Source organism: Phytophthora infestans, genomic scaffold (genome assembly GCF_000142945.1).
Source record: "Phytophthora infestans T30-4 supercont1.18 genomic scaffold, whole genome shotgun sequence".
Taxonomy (NCBI): Eukaryota; Oomycota; class Peronosporomycetes; order Peronosporales; family Peronosporaceae; genus Phytophthora; species Phytophthora infestans.
Window position 1 is genome coordinate 1,390,466 of NW_003303741.1, and position 18,065 is coordinate 1,408,530.

Below are 18,065 nucleotides of genomic sequence, written 5' to 3' on the forward strand. Positions count from 1 at the left end.
TTGGAGAACGAATAATTGGTTTTATAACGTTTGGAAAGCAACTGTAGTAATTAAGTCAATAAAAACCAGCAGATTATTCACCAACATGTATTAATATTTCAGAGTTTTATTACCAGGCATCGGCGAATACGCAAATTTTTCATTAACGGTACAGTTGTGCACCTCCAATTCGGCAGGGCGAACCATATCAACAGTGCCAGGGCGTTAGTGCACAACGTAAAGCAAAAAAGCAAAGGCACTCGTTGCTGCACCCAACTGGAAAATTTGAGACGAGACATTTGCTACCAAACGATGCCCAACCGACCTTATTGCAACCATGAGATGACCATCTCGCACCCAAATTCGACACGAATGGTAACCAACTAAAAAAGCTAGCCTCGCGTTGTATACACATCTCCGGATGTAGAGTTTTTAAGTAAGAGAGCCAGACCACTTGAGATGCGCGCCGAGGCAGTTTCTGCGGAGGACCCAGCGCAAGACTGTCATGTCGTAGTTGTACTGTATTTAGAGCATCTTCACCCAAAGCTCGCTGTCTCTATCACTAAACCGACATTTGGCGCGGCGAAACAAATAAATTTCAAGTTAAGCGAGGCTTGTACACCCATGACACGCTAAAGTGATCTTCAAATTTGAACAGTCGTCGAAGTTCTTCGCAAACTGCAGGGAGAACTATGGATTGGAGACAGCGTATTCAACCAGTCCTTGCTATCCTACACGATGAGGTCAACGACGACTACGGGGACGATGAAGTAGCAGCTGTAGCCGGCGTTTGTGTTGCTGTGGCTGCAGGGACGGAGCCACCGGCTAAGAAACAAAGAGGGGGGTCGCAGCCTGGAAAAAGACCAAATATTGACCGTGGACGTGCTGCTGCGGGCCAGCTACTGTACACAGACTACTTTGCTCCGAGACCTCTGTTTCCAGAAGCTCTGTTTCGTCGTCGTTTTCGAATGTCTCGTCGTTTGTTTCATCGAGTCGTCGAAAAGGTAGCTGTGGCTGACACTTATTTCACACAACGGCCGGATGCACGAGGTGTTCTTGGCTTTTCACCCCGTCAAAAAGTTACTGCTGCGCTGCGCATGCTTTGCTACGGAATAGCTGCCGACGCACAGATGAATACATCCGCATTGCAGAATCTACTGCTATGGAGAGTCTAAAGCGCTTTGCAAAGGCAGTGATCAAGTGCTTTGGTGAGGAGTACCTACGGTAACCTACTGCTAACGATATTGCCCGCCACACTGCCATCAATGCCAGCCGTGGTTTTCCTGGTATGTTCGGGTCGCTGGATTGTACTCACTGGATCTGGAAAAATTGCCCTTCGGGTTGGCACAGTATGTTTCAAGACCGTGACGGAAACGTTTCTATGATTATGGAGGCGGTCGCTACGAAAGACTTATAGATTTGGCATTCATTTGTAGGTCTTCCTGGATCTAACAATGACATCAATGTAGTGGATAGGTCCCCACTGATTGTAAACTGGCTTAAAGGGAGCGCTCCCAATTTCGAGTTCGAGGTCATGGGAACAAATACAGCATGGCCTACTTGTTGTGCGACGGTATTTACCCAAATTGGTCTGTGTTTGTGAAGTCGATTAGACAACCCTATACACCGAAAGAGAAGCATTACGCTGGCGTTCAAGAAAGTGTTAGAAAGGATGTGGAACGTTGTTTTGGTGTTTTGAAGGGAAGGTTCGGTATACTAGCACAACCAGCACGTTTGTGGGATGATGATATCCTTCGTATTGTATGGCGATGCTGCGTTGCTCTTCATAATATGATAATCGAGGACGAGCGCGACGAAGACGAGGACCCTTACATACAATCAGTAGAAACTCTGTCTGGTGCGCAAAGTATACTTCTCTTCGATGATCTACTCGCAGGTATCTCCCGCATACAAAACCACGCTGCTCACGCCCAGCTGCAAAATGAAATTGTTGAGCATCAATGGAATATCAGGTAGAACGGTAAAAGCAAAACACTCTTCTTACCAATGTAACACTGTGAAAAAAAAACTAAGCAGTTGCAGTATAAACGCCGAGCGCTGTATCATCTTGATCATCACAGCCGTCACCACTCCTATCAAGTACTGAGACTTCCGCTACTACAGTTTCTCTAGACGACGCATGGGATCTCTCAAGTCTTCCAAGAACTTGACGACGATGCAGCTCAAAGAAGCGCCGAGAGTCAGGGTCCAATTCGTCAAGACATACTGTAAACAATGCCACGTCACAAGCGTCTTGAATGGCGCGTGCTCGTTTCTTGCTTGCCGCTGCAATCTCTGCGTTTGCCTTGGCCAATTCTGCAATTGAGCTGGAGGTGGAGGCAACTGCCTTTGCTTCCTCCTTTGATGTCTTTCTGCCTTGGGGCGCGCGCCACGAGCCGTACTCTCGCTATTAATTGCGTCACCCCCCGTTGTTGTGCCTTGACTATTACGAACGGAAGTCCACAGCGGTTCGCTGCGCAGGATTCGCCAGCAATGCAGTAGCTTGAACGGCTTGGTCGCTGTCACGCCATCGCGATCCTCCATCCTCATGTAGATCTGCTGTGCGCCTTGGATCTCGTCTCCAAAGCTCGCTCCAGACCGGCGCTCTACCTTGTCCATCGCTGCCGAGAAAGCTTAGCTTGGCCAGAGATCTTCGACCACTTGCACTCCAACGAAAGAATTTCTCTCACTACCGATTCTGCTGACCGAGCAGCCGTGAAATGCTCGTGGATGCGTTTCCAGAACGTAGCAGAACTTTGGTCTGTCCCCGTTCTCGGGTCCTCACTAATCTTCAGGTACGACATGCATAGCTGGATCTCCTCCTCCTCAACAAAGTTAGATTCGCGAGGCATCGATGCTCTTAATGCGACTTTGCCGCTCAAAGTTTCTGTGTTCTGCGGCTGTTCAGATAGCGAGGAGCTCGCGATCCTCGCCAAACGGGGACGCATTTGGCGCGAAGAGACGCAATTTGGCGAGGGATCGCAGCGTCGATAGCGATAGAGATGACCCAGTGGGAGATAAATAACTGGTCCACGTAATTTTCGCGCCAAATCGCTTTAGCGATAGCGATGGCGCGTTCTGGTGGAGATGCTCTTAGCTAGCATGTCCAACCACAGCAAAAATTAGCAAGAAAATCGCTATCTTCCAGACGTAACAACACAGAGCTGGCAAGCATATAAAGAAGAACTACATTGAGATTGTTCGCTACATCTTCGAATCCGGTAGATCTCGCTACAACTAGAAACATAAGCGCAGGTAGCGGTATCTCATGCACTGCAACGTCTTCTTGTCGAGAAGCCCGACTTGATCGGCACCACAAAAGTTTTCGAACGCAACAAGAACGTAAATACCGCAGTTGCAGTTGTCTGTACTCCTAGTCCCGATTCGAAATTGCGCACACGAATGCTATGTCCAACAGTCCCCGGAAGAAGCGCTATTATCTTCTGAGCCACGGATCGAACGCTAACAAGATACGACGATGCGCTGCTATCGTAGATGTAGACTTCAAAGATAAAAAGATTGATGCGCTGCTATCGTAGATGTAGGCTTCAAAGATAAAAAGATTCAAAGATAAAAAGATTCGCACTATTTCATTCGGCCTTATCAGGGCTTGCTGGCAGGTAGCTGAGAAATCTCGTGAGCAATAGGGGGCTTTACCTTGGTAAAAAATGAGAAGAGCTTGAACTGCATGACTTTGTCAGCAGTAGACACATAGCTCGCATCTCCGACAAGGATTTCATCAAGTGTACCGAGATGCATCTTTTTTCTGGTCATCTCCATGTCTTCTTGTACCAGCGTCGTTATTAGCTTCCGTTTGCCCTTGACAGCTTTCAGATTTTGCTTGGGGCGCCCCTTTGACTTTGGCGGACTTTGAAGCTCGAACTCGACGTTATCATCATCGATGTCGATGGGGCGTTGGTGTCCACCAATAACTGGTGATCCGGTACGTATACTTAGATGATCAGATCCAGCAGCGCTTGGTAACCCAAGATCCGGCCTTTTTTGCATGCCCACGCGGGTCTCTGTGCCCAACTCAGTCACTAGTTGGGTTTCGGTGCCCAAATGACTGCCCAAATCAACGCTAATCAATCCCATCTGAGTACCAACTCACGCTAATAAATATCATCTGAGTACCAACTCAAACCAATCACATACATGAGCTTCACAGTCAAGTGCCCTCGACTCCTGGCGTTTTCTATTTCCTTGGCCTCGCGATTTGTACTTGCCTGCGTGGGTACACACTATTGTCTTGCTGTAGTGTACCCAACTTTCTGGGATCAACGGAGCCGAACTGCTCGCCGCCTTAATTTTGCTGTTCCGACGGGTAACCGTGTTATTTGTGCGGACACGGAAGCTCTACAAGAACATAACGGGAGAATGACAGCATTGCAACGATGTCTGATACTCAAATGAAAAGCGATACATACCTGGTAGGTTTGAGTTTCATACTCCCTCAGATACCAGTGAAAATCTTCCCACGAATCAAACTGTGTACGCTGGAGAGGGACAGCTACAAAACTGCTGTTGATGTCGCTGTCATCGTCCTGCCCGGATCTGGAGCTGTCGGACCGTCCGAACGCTTGGCGCGACGACGTCATGCTGCTGGATCTGGAACTCTCGTACCGTTCAGACGTTCCGGTCATAGATGCAATGCTGCTCCTTGTACTCATTGGACTCGAAGCAGACTCCACCCACTCCTCATCACTCAGATCACCCTTCCCTGAAGCCGATCTCTCACTGCCGGAGCTGCTTTGCGATGCGCAGACGGTAGGCCTTGGCGGCATCACTCGCAAGTCCATTTCTCCGGCTGCAGATTTTCGATTTGGACCTCCCCCTAAAATCAGTGGCTGACGGCGTGTGTATACACTATACAGCCTGTCGGATGCCGTCGAGGGGCTAGTGGTAAAAGTCTGGCCTCAACACGACAACCCAGTTGGGTGCAGGACACACTCTCAGAAACAAACGCAAATCCAGTACACTGATATTTCATTTGTTAATTCAGTACAACATTTACGCCAATCTTCTGCATAATCTTGGCGTCAGACGCGCGAATCGCGGGCGCGCAACAGCGCTTCCGGTCGCGATAGGCGTCCGGCAAGGCGACAACGTCCGCCGGCCGCTTAAGAATACTCTGGATGGTAGTGCGCTTCTCTGCTTGGGGGGGGGGGTCTTAAAGCGCTCCGTTGCCCAACGAGCAAGTTCGGAGTGAGAGCATGCAGGATCTGACTTGTGCTTCTCGCACAAAGACTGCTTTTGTGGGACATGTAGAAGGAAGGGCTATGTCCCATTGTCTTTGGTGGTAAAAATCAAAGTATGTGTTTGTATGAAGACGTCCGATCCAAAATTTAAAATCAGATCGATGCGGCGTGTCATCCCTCGGCGAGGAGGGGAAAACCGTTGAGGTTAATTGCTAGGGTGGTGAGGGGCAAAGGTAATTGCGCATCTGATTCGCGTAATCATAAAATCTGGCAGGGTATCGACTGATACCGGTGCCGAATTGGAGGTGCACGACTGTATGTCGTAGCGGGGCTCTTTAGAAATTACAAGTAAAGCGATTGAGCCCTGATGCAGCTCGGCGGGCACCGTTCAACTTCAACTCTCTCCCTAAGGATCGAATAGCTCTCCCACAACCGCAGCGACGAAGTACGGTGTTTGAATGCACTTTAATTGGTCAAATATGTAGCGAATAGAAAATGTTCAAATATCCTACTTCTTATGAAAACGAAATGAGTAAGCACATTGCCGAGGGATGTTAATGGCGAGGAGGACGCGTGGCCGCGCCCGCTTTGAAAGGCCTCCTCACTTTAAAACTGACGGCCTATTACATAGAGCTTAATATTTCAGATACGTACCGAGACTAAGGCCCATGGCTAAAGGACACAATAGGAGTGCCCAGGTCCTGGGGCTGGAAAAGTTTCATGGGGAGGACTACACCATGTGGCGAGACACGGTGCTAACGCACATAGAGACGCTGGATGAGAAATACCAGCGAGGGTTGCTGAGAAAGGACCAGCCTGAGGCTACGGTTGCATGATGGACTTCCTTGAGGGTACGCCTGAGAAACCCGTCATTTCGATAGAGGGAAATATTTCTTAAGAGGAGGCGAAGCGCAAGCGTTGGCCCCACCAACACTGGACTAGGGCTCGGTCCGAGCTGCTAAACTTATTCAACCAAGCGTTGCCTAACGTTTTCTTGAGTGGGCTGCCGGATCAAGTGTCTAGAATGAACCCTGTGATATATGGAAGGAGCTCGAGCAAAAGTACGGGCTCGGGAATGCAGGAGGCGTAATCGAGCTGCGCCGCCAGTGGGAGCGTCTTCTCGCAGCGAGCTGGACTAATCTGGGGGCCCTATTCACCCAGCTAAAAAAGCTGCGTAGCGACATTAACAGGAATATGAGGGGTCTGGTAGGCAAGGACATGAGGACCGAGACCTGGCTGTGCATGGAAGTGTTGGCGTTACTACCTACCGAGCTTTGGAGAGGCACAATCATCATGACTGAAGAGTGGTTATCTATTGAAAACGTGGAGACGAGTCTTCGCCGCGCTTTCGGTGATCGCTCGAGGAAGGAAGCCACGATGCTGACTGATAAGAGACGCCCAGTGGTTGTCAATGCGGCAAGAAAGTTTACGGGAAAGAAAAGGAACCAAGGACAATCCTCTGAAGTGGCAGTAAGCGAGTGTTATTACTGCTTTGAAGATGGCCACTGGAAGAAGGCCTGCCCAGTGATGGTGGCTGACCGCAACCCGAAAAGGGCTGGAGACAAGCTGCTTCGCTCAAACATACGGGCGGCTCCTGTCACCGAAGCGAAGGGAGCGATGACGGTCAAGAAGGGGGGCAAGTGGACTACCAAGAGGGTGAAGGTGAACCAAGACGAAGAAAGAACCCCAGCTCAAGCTGCCAAGCTGGACCTCAATTTGAACAAGGCAATTGAGGATGCCGAAGAGCTTGAGTACAAGGGGAATGTTCCAGCGAGTGAAGGAAGCGAAGATGAGGCACCGATGCACTCAATGGAGATTGATGATGAGGTACAAGGGAGATACCCTGATTATCTTTCTAAATTGAGGGAGCTGAACCTGACTGATAATCTATGGGTGGTTATTACAGGAGCTGGACACGCTATAAGTTCGGATAGAAGGTGGTTCAGCCAGCTTGGCAAATGACGGACTCATATCTTTGAATATGGAAACGGAGGCACCTCGTCAACCAAGCTGCAAGGGATAGTGAGATTTAGTGTTCTCAAACTCAGAGGGTACTATAGTGATATCTCAATACAAAATGTTGCCTTTGACAAAGAGTGCGGTAGTAACTTGCTTAGTGCATATTATCTTGCCACACAAGGGTATCACCACATTCAGTCAAAAAGTGGGCAGTATTTGTACTTCCTTGATAGAAAAAACCGATTCATATCTGCTGCAGTTACAATATATGAGGTATACTATTTACCGAGTAGGAAACTTGATCATAATTCAAGAGTACTATCCGTCGATAGTACTTCTCGATCAAAGATCCAAAAGACGTTGAAGGAGTGGCACCTGAGGCTAGGTCATGTCGGTAAAGGCAGACTGATGAACATTCTGGCTGGCAGAGTAATCAGAGATGCACCCCAGTTATCTAGAAAGAGAATGGAGCTGGTATCATTTTCTGTCGTACATGTGTGCTGGCAAAATCACGGCGAATGTCTTATAGAAATATGGTGACAGATAAGGTACTGAGCCTTTGCACACATTGCATATGGACTCATTGGGAAAAATAAGACCACAGGGCCTCTATAATACTACTGGGCACAAGTATGCTCTAGCAATAGTACATGATGCCACTGCTTATAAATGGTATTTCGTTCTGAGGTCTCTGAAAAAGGTTGAGGTTATTGTTAGAGCCCTTAGTAAGCAGTTGGTGAAAGAATTCCCATACAAGGTAAAACGGATAAGGACCTACGAGGGTACAGAATTTGTCACCGAATTCATAAACGGGTACTGCGATAAAGTGGGATCGTGCTCCAAAAGTCAAATGTGGAGTCCAAAGAGGAAAATGGGTCTACTGAGCGAGCTCACCAGACAATAATGGGTAAAGTTAGATGCGCGTTAATAGGATCGGGTATGGCTGCTAAATGGTGGCCAGAGGCATTGATATATATGACAACAATAACTAATAGGATACCAACAGCCCGGCTTAATGGTAAAAGTCCATACGAGGCACTATTTTGCACCAAACCAACAGGAAATGAGCTTCACATATGGGGCAGTACGTGCTACGCCCATGTACCAAAATCTAAACGAGCCAATCCAAGCTTAGTGAGCGGGCGCTAGAGTGCAAACTGCTCGGGCTTTTTGAAGATTACAATCGGTATCGTCTACTCGATATTAAAGTAAATAGGTACATTAACGCTCGAGATGTAAAATTTGGGGTGACATTTACTGAGGGACTGATTTCACGATCGTTTCCATCCGGGAAAATTGAGGGGAATGAGGAAATGGCCCTAGAAGTAGAAGAAAAGGGGAAAAGAAAACGAGAAACGGGGCTGGACGTGTCTAACAAGCGACCAAAATCTAATTCTGAGCCGGAAAAGTGTGCACCGGATACTGAAACAGTGGAAGTAAAGAAACAGCGAGCTTCTGTGCCACCTATACCTCGCAGTCGTAGGAAACGGACACCAAATTCTCGTTTAAAGGATTATATCGTATCAATCAATGCTGATACAATTAGCACAAAAGGGATACCAATTTCACGATCAATAAAAGAAGCGAGACGAGGCCCACACGCTCAGCAGTGGGAGACTGCGCTGCAAGCTATATTTCAGGCACTAGTTGCAAATAGTACTTGGGAAATAGTACCATTGCCAAAAGGAAGGAAAATACTAGGTTGTCACTGGGTATTTGACGTGAAGTTTAACTCAGATGGAACAGCTGACAGATTTAGGCAATATTGGTTGTTAGAGGAAACACACAAACCCACGGTGTTGATTATAATGAGATATTTTCACCGGTGGCGCGGTATGAGTCGTTAAGTTTACTACAACTATAAGGACCTTCATGTCCATCAAATGGATGTGTCAACGGTCTTCCTAAACGGATCGCTGTTTGAGGATATATACATGCAACAACCTCAAGGGCTTAGGCATGGGGATGCGTCCAGTCTGTGCAAACTTAAGCAAAGCCTATATGGACTCAAACAAGCATCTCGCATCTGGTATGCACTCTTCGAATAGTTCCTGGTAAGCCTAGGGTTTTGTCGGTGCAAAAAGGAGTACTGTTTGTACCGTCAAAAGTGGGACGTAAAAGGAGTAACGCATATAGTACTTGTCTGCGTCTACGTGGATGATATTACTATCGCATCTAGTAGTATGACATTGATGCAAAAGGTGAAGGGCCAACTGGCTTCGAGATTTACTATGAAGGACCTAGGTGATATCCATTATCTACTGAAGATGGAGATTAAGAGGGAAAGGGCAAATATGATTCTGAGTATATCCCAACACAAGTATATTATGGACTTACTACAAAAGTTCTATATGACTGATTGTAACTCAGAACCAGCACCACAGGCAATAAGTATAGTACTTGAAAAAGAGGAAGAATTAAGTCCAGAGGAAATCTCAGCACCACCAGTCGAATACAGAGGTTTAGTGGGGTCACTGATGTTTTTTGTACGTGGTACACGCCCAGATATAGCATATGGTATCAGAGAATTAAGTAAATTTCTGTCATGCTATAATAAGAGCCTTTATAAGGCAGCCCATAGAGTACTAAAGTATCTGAAAGGGACGTCGACGTACGGACTCGTATTTGACGGGAAAATTAAGGAAGTGATATATGAGCTGTACACAGACGCGAGCTTTGCGAATGCTAATGAAAACCGAAAGTCAGTAACTGGGTATGTGAGTATTATGGCAGACGCGTGTATTACTTGGAAAAGTTCAAGACAAAGTACTGTGAGCCTCCATACAGCGCAGGCTGAATTAATAGCCGCGAGTGAAGGTATTAAGGAAAGCAAACGGTTATGGGTACTATTAGAGGAATTGGGATTAAGGCAAACACAGCCGATCATGTGTCATTGTGAAAATAAGGGGGCAATAAGTATTATAAAGGATTCAGCAAATCATACATCGACAAAACACATTGATATCAAAGGACTGTATGCTCGAGAGATTCATGATAAGGGAAGAATAGTAGTTTCATACTGCAACACAAATGATATGATTGCAGATGCCCTCACAAAGGCACTGCCTCAAACTCAATTTGAGAAACTCAGAAGTCTCATGGGGGTAAAGAACCTATGCCTCCCCTTACCACAATAGGTGTGGGGTATTTGAACTTTCTGGCACCATGTATCACAAGATACAGTGAAGTTGAAGAGCCACCATGTGGCATATCCAAGCGCCCGGCGCAAGTTGAAGTTCAAAGATAACTTCTCAGTTGGAAGGGCGAAAGATACTCTTAAGTTGAAGTGCACCAAGGAAAATACTCATGCGGTTACAGCAAAAACAATAAGACGTAACGTTATGATATTGGTTAGCTCTCAGACGTTCACATGTCAATGGTTATGGACTATACTACGACAAAACACGATAAACGTGTGGAAATCAAGTAAGGGCCACCGTTGACCGCATCTAGGAAGGGAGAGGCCAGCCCCAGCCATGCTTAATTGGAACTAATGCCGAAGAGCTCCCCAGTCTCTGGAAGTGGTGGTATCACAGACCGCAGCCTGGACGTTTTGCTTGACTGTCGTAGCCCCCCCCCGGAGGTTTAATAGCGGCCAATGGCGCTAAGTCGGACCGTGAATGCTGAACGCAAATTTGAGAGTGGTTGGATTGAAGGAAATTGGTTCCAGCAAAGACAAAAAAGGTAGAGGTGCAATATAGAGGCAGAAACCATAGGAAAATCGGAAAAGGAAAATTGGTTGGGGCACAAATTTTGAAAATAAGGGAATAGGTATAAATAATGGAGCGTCACAAAGCTCGGGTGTCGCAAAATTTAGGGGCCATCTTTTTTGGATCTCCGGATGTGTGAAAAGTCTCGACAACGACAGGTCACATGAAATCTCTAAAAGATCGCAGCTTGATTTAGGATAAAGTAGATCGTATGTGATCAAAACAGGATAGGAAAGCGTGTGTTCACTATTAGGAAATCCAGAAGTAGCCCAAAAGTACAAAATGTCGTATGGTATTTCTGCTGGACAAGTCGCAATGAAATAAAGAATAAGGCGAGTCATATGAGACCACAGAAGCGATAAGGAGGATGTGCTTGAACTTTTAGTGAGAGTGTTAGAATGCACTTTAATTGGCCAAATATGTAGCGAATAGAAAATGTTCAAATATCCTACTTCTTATGAAAACGAAATGAGTAAGCACATTGCCGAGGGATGTTAATGGCGAGGAGGACGCGTGGCCGCGCCCGCTTTGAAAGGCCTCCTCACTTTGAAACTGACGGCCTATTTCATAGAGCCTAATATACGGCCCAAGATTGGGTGAAGGCCGCCGCAGCAGTCGGGTCTCAGATAATTTGCAGCTGTAAAGAATCTGGATAGACATTCGTGAATTGATTGAAGCTGACCATTTCTCTTAAGTCGTAATACCCTTTCGCAATAAATTATCAAAATATAGAGACATGAACTAATCAATCATTAAATGCGATTTCTTAAGAATCGTTTTTAATTTGTTAGATTGATACAAAAAAAGGAAAAGTACATACACAAAAGTGGATTTTATTATATATACACTGTAGAACACGATTTCACAAAACCACACGTGACGAAAATTTGGTGCCACACACGCAGGACCAGATTTCGCTTCGAGATCCGTGCTTTCGGCTTGCATCTGGCGCTTTCCCCAATAGACCTTAAAGATGTATTGTACACATTAGGAATCGTAAAATTTGTATAAGACACGATATGTCTACTTAGAAAAAACAGTAATGCACACTCACACTTACCAAAAATAATACGCAGTCAGAGAACAGCAAAGCATAGAAAGGGTTGTGCTCCGCTCGTGGAGCTTGTCTTTCATGAAGACTCTCATGTGTGCGTCTGAGTGCCGTTTTTATTTGCTCGAGGGGGGTGGGGGTAAAAATACCCGTGTTTCCAACTGCGAGCTGGCTGCTTTGCAGCGACGCAGTCATGGGCTTGCCAAGGTTCTTTTTAAAATAGCCATCACTTGCTCCAGCAATCGTCTCCCTCATGTTCGGAGGTACAAGTCGAAATACGGCGCCAGTGGGAGTAGGTCCGTATTTACCGTCAAAGATTCCAGGATAGTCTTCTGACATCAAATCATCAGGCCGCGCATCATACGGTTCGTCTATGTATGGATAGGGAGTCACATTGCTCGGATAAGTACAGCCGTTAAACGTCATATCACTCAGTAAAGCCTTGTATTTCATTGATATGTGAAATCTCAGCCACCCACCAATTACATTAAGCCGTTCGGGGCTCAAATGCAAGACCGGAGCAATGCAAATACACTCTGCAGCAGCTTCAGAGGCCCCCAGGTCGTCATCGTCTTTTGCACCTTCGATGTCATCGTCTAACTCTAGACGCATGTAGTCGTTTCGGTTTTTATGGCCTAATGCATTTTTCGGGTCTGCTGCAAAGTTCTTCAATACACAATACTGTCGTCAACGTGTATCAATATCGTGTATATACATCATATACTTACCGATTATGTCTGAAAGCTTCTCCTTGGTTTCCTCGTCCATTGCAACATCAGTAGCGTCGTGATGCTCGTTATCCTCCTTGCCGGACTCCATATACTCGCTGCACAAGCTGGTAGCAGCTTCCAACTCAGCAGCGAAGGTTCGGCGCAAAGGTGACGCTATCTCGCTCTCAACAGTACCTGTTGCACCAGCTGGGAGTGGAGGTGATGCGCTGGAAGACGGGATCGACTTCATTATCGGTCACGTGCGCTGAAGTCAGTATGAGAGGTATTTGGGTTGCTGGGCTGTCTGATCAATTTAATGTCGTGTACTCAAGCCTTGCTGTATAGTATAGTATAACGTTTGCTTAATAACATATTTAGACCAACTTCATAAAGCAATACCTTCTGACTCTCATTCGTCTTTTCCGCTTCTTCCATCTTCTTGCCGTTGTCAGAATTTGTGCAGATGAGGCTGCATGTGCAACTTCGTCGCTGCGGTTGTGGGCAAGCTACTCGATACAATCGTCCTTAAAGAGGGAGTTGAAGTTGAACGGTGCCCGCCGAGCTGCTTCAGGTGATATTTGAGCCGATAAGAAGGTAGAGATGGCAGTAATTACTGTCGTGTTGTCCTCAAATTGTGCTTACTGGAGCACCCGAAGCAGATATGCATTGTTGTTGTGACGGGGTCACACAGAACCTTGCGCTAGAGGAAGTTATCTTCCGAGAGTATACAAACGCTCAGTGAGCGGCAGGTCACAGGTCCCCTCTTTAGTTAAAGAGAGCGAAGTGACCTAAATAAGGTAGATTGTAAACTGAGTATATTTATAGGTAGGTCAAGTTTGGGTTTAATACAAACTATAAGTTACCTATAGAAATGCAATATTGTTTAACCAATGGTTGGCTTTGAGCGACCTTGGTACCTTGTACCAAATATCCCGGAGTATGACGTGTCATACTCCTGAAGTGTGAAGTGTCACACTTCATGAAACCAGGGTACTCAGGGCTACGTACCCCGTTACATCCTCCCCCACTTAGGTTCGGTTTACCGACCAATCAGAGTGAAGAGGTGTTCGTCACAAACTCTCATTCTCAAAGTCGAAAACCATCGACTTGGCCGCGCGAGCGCGGGGGAGGCTCACTTCACAGTTAGAGCCTCGAGCAACAACCTGTGCGCTCTTCGTCTAGGTCTCCAATTCGACCGTTATCATGCCTCGTGGCACTGCAAAGAGCGGTGCTAAGACACGCTCCAAGGCTGCTGCCGGTAGGGCGCAAGCCAAGAGCACTAAGCCTCACGGCAAAGGCTCTGCACTCAAAGGAGGCTACTCAGGTGGCCTCCGAGGCGATCGGTTCTTCGGGTGACGCGGCTGTGGACAAGAGCGCAAGCAAGCGCCGCAGTCCGTCGCCCTCATCTTCAGACAATCGTCCGAACCCTCGGTTCGCTGAACGTGAGTTCAACTCGGGCAGTGAGGACGATGCCGAGCCCGAGAGTACTCATGATGCTCCTGCGGGCTCTGTGAGAGGACACAGCCCAGTGCCCAGTGAGCACAAAGATGACAGCGTGCAGTCGCTCGCTAGTGATCAAGGTGATCACAGTCCCAGGACTTCTGTGCGCTCCGAGCGTCCGGCCGCCAAGGCTAAGGGCGTTCCCAAAGCCGGTGGCGATGAGGAAGAGGATCCTCGCAAACGTCTCTCGCTTGCCGAGGGTCTTGCGCGTGCTAAGGTCTCTAAAGCCGAAGGCGCCAAGCCCTCAAAGAAGCGCACAGCCTCTAAGTCTTCACTCCGCGAGGAGAAGGAGACTCGTCGCTCCTATCGGAGTCTCTTCGACTCCTCGGATGAAGAGGAGGAGAAGGAGGAAGACGGGGAAGAGGAGGGTGCTATCGTTGAGCCCCGGGAGGTCTCGAATGACCTCGACCAGCAGCAGGAGGGGTTCCAAGCTGCCCAGCGTGTGCGCGGGGGTTCGGTGGTGGCACCCGTCAGCCAGGGAGCTGCCATCAACTCAAGAGGGTATTGGCCTCCCGAGGAGAGCTCTGGGGCTGACCTCCTCTTAGGGCTTCTCGTCGCTCCTCGTGGCCTTGTGGGCGGCCACACTTCTAGGGGCATCTAGGAACGAACCCTTGTTCAGAAAGAACAGTTGTTCGTCGACAACTTGGAGGCTGCTCGGTGTGTGCTTCTCGCGCCACACCGCATTCCCCTTAGGGACTTCACGACTTGTCGTAAGAAGCCCGAGCCCGGGGTGGTCTCTATCCACCCCTGGGTTATGTTCGAGAGCTGTCCCACGTGGAGTTCTTGTGAGGACATGTTTTGGGCGTGGGTGGAGACTCTTAAGTACTCACCCACGGAGTTACGGAAACTCCATGAAGATCAGCTGCTGTCCCGCATCCTGGACCAGCGTGATCTTCGTGTGAGGCTTGCCCACTTGATCAGCAAGCGTATGCTGCCAAGGGACATCCTGAAGCGCGCGGCTTCTAACGCTCACGATGAGCGTGGGTACGGTATGTATTCATCGTCCGTACCCCGTTCAGGCAACAAGCCCCGGACTACTTATGAATCCGCCGCCGCTTCTGCTCCCAGATTGCGACAGCCTTCGGGCAGTCAATCAGGAGCCGTTCAATCGGCTCCCACGAGTTCTCGGAGTGGGCATAACCCCTCCACTTCACGAGGAGCTGTCTCTTACCGCGACGCCGTTGCTCCTGAAGGATCCGCTCCACGTGGAAGTGGACTTTTCCATTCCGGTCAAGCAGGGGCGGAGGTTCCCTCGTACGAGTACTCGGCGCCTCCCGAGAGCCACTCTCGTCCGAGTGCTCCGACTGCGGGTCCGACACAGGACCCTGAGGTTGGCCGCCTCCGTCAACGTGTCCTCGTGCTTGAGATTGCACTTGGCCTTGGGACTGGCGGTAATGCTGCCGCCCAGGCCGGGAATCAGGGCGAGCTCGCTCGTCTTGCGGGCCGCCTGGACCTGCTGAAGCGAGAGGTCGCGATCCTGCAGCTGCGGGTGGATCGCCGGGCCTCTTCGACCGATCTGGACGAGGTCTTTCGCATGATCCGACGGATCGAGGCTTTGTTGCCACGTCCGGAGCCGCCTGCGGCACACTCCCAGACGTACGCGTATGGTGCGTACCCGGCGTACTCAGCGTACTCGGCGTATGGCGCCGGTGTTCGTTCGTATGGAGCCCCTCCGGCGTACGGCCTTGACCGCAGCCTTGCCGTCCCGACCGAGGCTTGGGTGCCTGCTCCGGCGACCTCGTCGACGACTGTGACTGGCCCTCGCTTTGAGGAGCTGGGCCAAGGGGGGTCTGCGAGTCAGCAACCCCCTGCGGGTCAAAGTACCGCTTAAGACGTCCGACATAGAACGTCGGGTGCGTCGTCATTGACTTTGGAAGGTCGATGGTGTACGACGCACCATGTCTGGCCAGGACTGCAAAAGGTCCGATGAAGCGGTGCTTCAGCTTGTTGCTGCCGACAGATCTGACAGTGTCAAGAGGTAGGTTCCTCGTGTCTAGCAACACTAAGTCGCCAACCTCAAATATACTTAAGTTTCCTCTTCCATGTTTGTCTGAGTACTCCTTTTGTTTATCTTGGGCCGCTGCCATGGCATCGCGGACCCTGCTGACAATGTTCAGCTTGGTATCCATAAAGTATTCCACCGGTTTCCGCAGCGAAACTGGTCTCACATCCGAGACCTGGGAGGAAAAAGCTTTCCGAGCTTCTCCCCCACTATATAATAGACGGGTCAGTGTCTCCTCGAAGAGTGAGAGGCACTCTGGGGTGGCGGAAGCCGTTCAAGTAGAACGGCGTGAACCCCGTGGGACGCGTGCACCGCATTGTTGAGCGCAAACTCAACAACTGGAAGCTGCGTCGACCACGTACGTGGTGCTGCCGCGCACACACTGCGCAGAGTGTCCTCGAGCACTCGATTGCCGCGCTCTGTTTGGCCGTCTGTCTGCGGATGGTCCGCAGTGGACATCTGCGGACGAGTTCCCAGTAAAGGGAACAGCGTTTTCCAAAACGCAGCAGTGAACCGCGGGTCTCGGTCCGAGACAATCGTCTCCGGGAGACCGTGATAGCGGAACACGTCATCGACGAACAACCTTGCGGTTTGTTCGCCCGTAACAGTGACGGGAACTGGAGCAAGATGTACCATCTTGCTCAGCCGACACACGAACACCAAAATTCCGGTGTTGCCGTGTCCGTCGGCGGGAAGCCCAAAGATGAAGTCAAGATTCATCGACTTCCAACAGTCAGCCGGTACGGGCAGGCTGTGTAGTGGAGCCGAAGAGTGCCCTGCGGGTTTGACCTGCTGACATGTTTCACATGTCTTCACGTATCGGGCGGCCCACTTGTACATGTGGGTGCATTAGAAGGCCTGAGAGACCGACAGAAAGGTCTTCTCGCGGCCCAAGTGGCCGCTGGAGGGCGCGTCATGCGCCTCCGCGAGGATGTCGAGCTTCAGATCCTCGTCGTTGGGTACAACCACCCGTGGAGGATCAGTGGGCTCCACCCGGTAATGGAGGAGGCTCTCCTTCAACTCATATCGGTGGAGCCGTGAGCGCTGCCGCGACGAGAGCCAGTCGGACTTCGCACTCGTTCCGGCCATAAGGAACTTGACGATAGGCGCAACAGCCTCATCGTCCCGATACGCCATGCGTATCCGATCGTATAGATCCGTTGTCACCCGCGTGATGTGGGCCAACTCATAGTCGGGACGCCGAGAGAGGGCGTCCGCAAGCACGTTGAGCTTGCCCGGCTTGTACTCGACGCGGAAGTTGTATTCCGCGAAGAAGGACAGCCACCTCGCCATCCTTTGGGAGAGGAGAGGCGAGTTAGTCGCCGCCCTCAAGGACGCGTGGTCTGTGTAGATCACAAAGGGCCTAGAGCCCAGAAGGTGAACACTGAACTTCACAAGGGCATATTTCATTGCCAGGAGCTCCTTGTCATGGACAGGGTAGTTCCGCTCGGCGGCTTTGAGCTGCCTGGACTGGAACTAGATGACTCGTTCGTGTCCAGCCGTGTCGGTCTGCAGCAATGCACATCCGATGGCGTAATCGGAGGTATCGCAGACGACGCTAAACGGCTTCGTCTCGTCCGGCAGGGCCAGGACAGGGGCCTCTTGGAGACGGGCCTTGATGCTGTTAAAAGCATCCTGGTGCTCTTGATCCCAGCGTCAGTCGACGTCCTTCTGAAGGAGACTCGACAAGGGCTTAGCGAAGCCCGCGTACCCTGCGCTGTACTTGTGAAGGTAGTTGGCCAAGCCCAACCACTTTCGAAGATCCTTCTGGGATCGGGGCGTCGGCCATGCTGCTATGGCCTTGACCTTGTCTGGGTCAACCCGAACGCCCACGTTGCTTACGAAGCAACCGAGAACTTTAATCTCTGGTGACGCGAAGACGCACTTGTCGATGTTGGCGTAGAGCTGGTTCGCTCGCATTACGTCCAACACTCGACGGAGGTGTCCTAGATGCAC

General features: G+C 49.5%; 1 protein-coding gene across 1 annotated transcript; it reads left to right on the forward strand.

Annotated features, from left to right (window-relative positions):
* Positions 1-5,728: 5,728 nt before the first annotated feature.
* PITG_10464 (uncharacterized protein) lies at positions 5,729-6,267 on the forward strand (the record flags this gene model as incomplete). The annotated part of the gene is made up of 4 exons (XM_002902206.1): positions 5,729-5,750; positions 5,856-6,004; positions 6,082-6,194; positions 6,240-6,267. 4 exons carry the CDS (start codon positions 5,729-5,731, stop codon positions 6,265-6,267), a joined length of 312 nt encoding a protein of 103 aa, XP_002902252.1.
* Between the last annotated feature and the right edge of the window lie 11,798 nt (positions 6,268-18,065).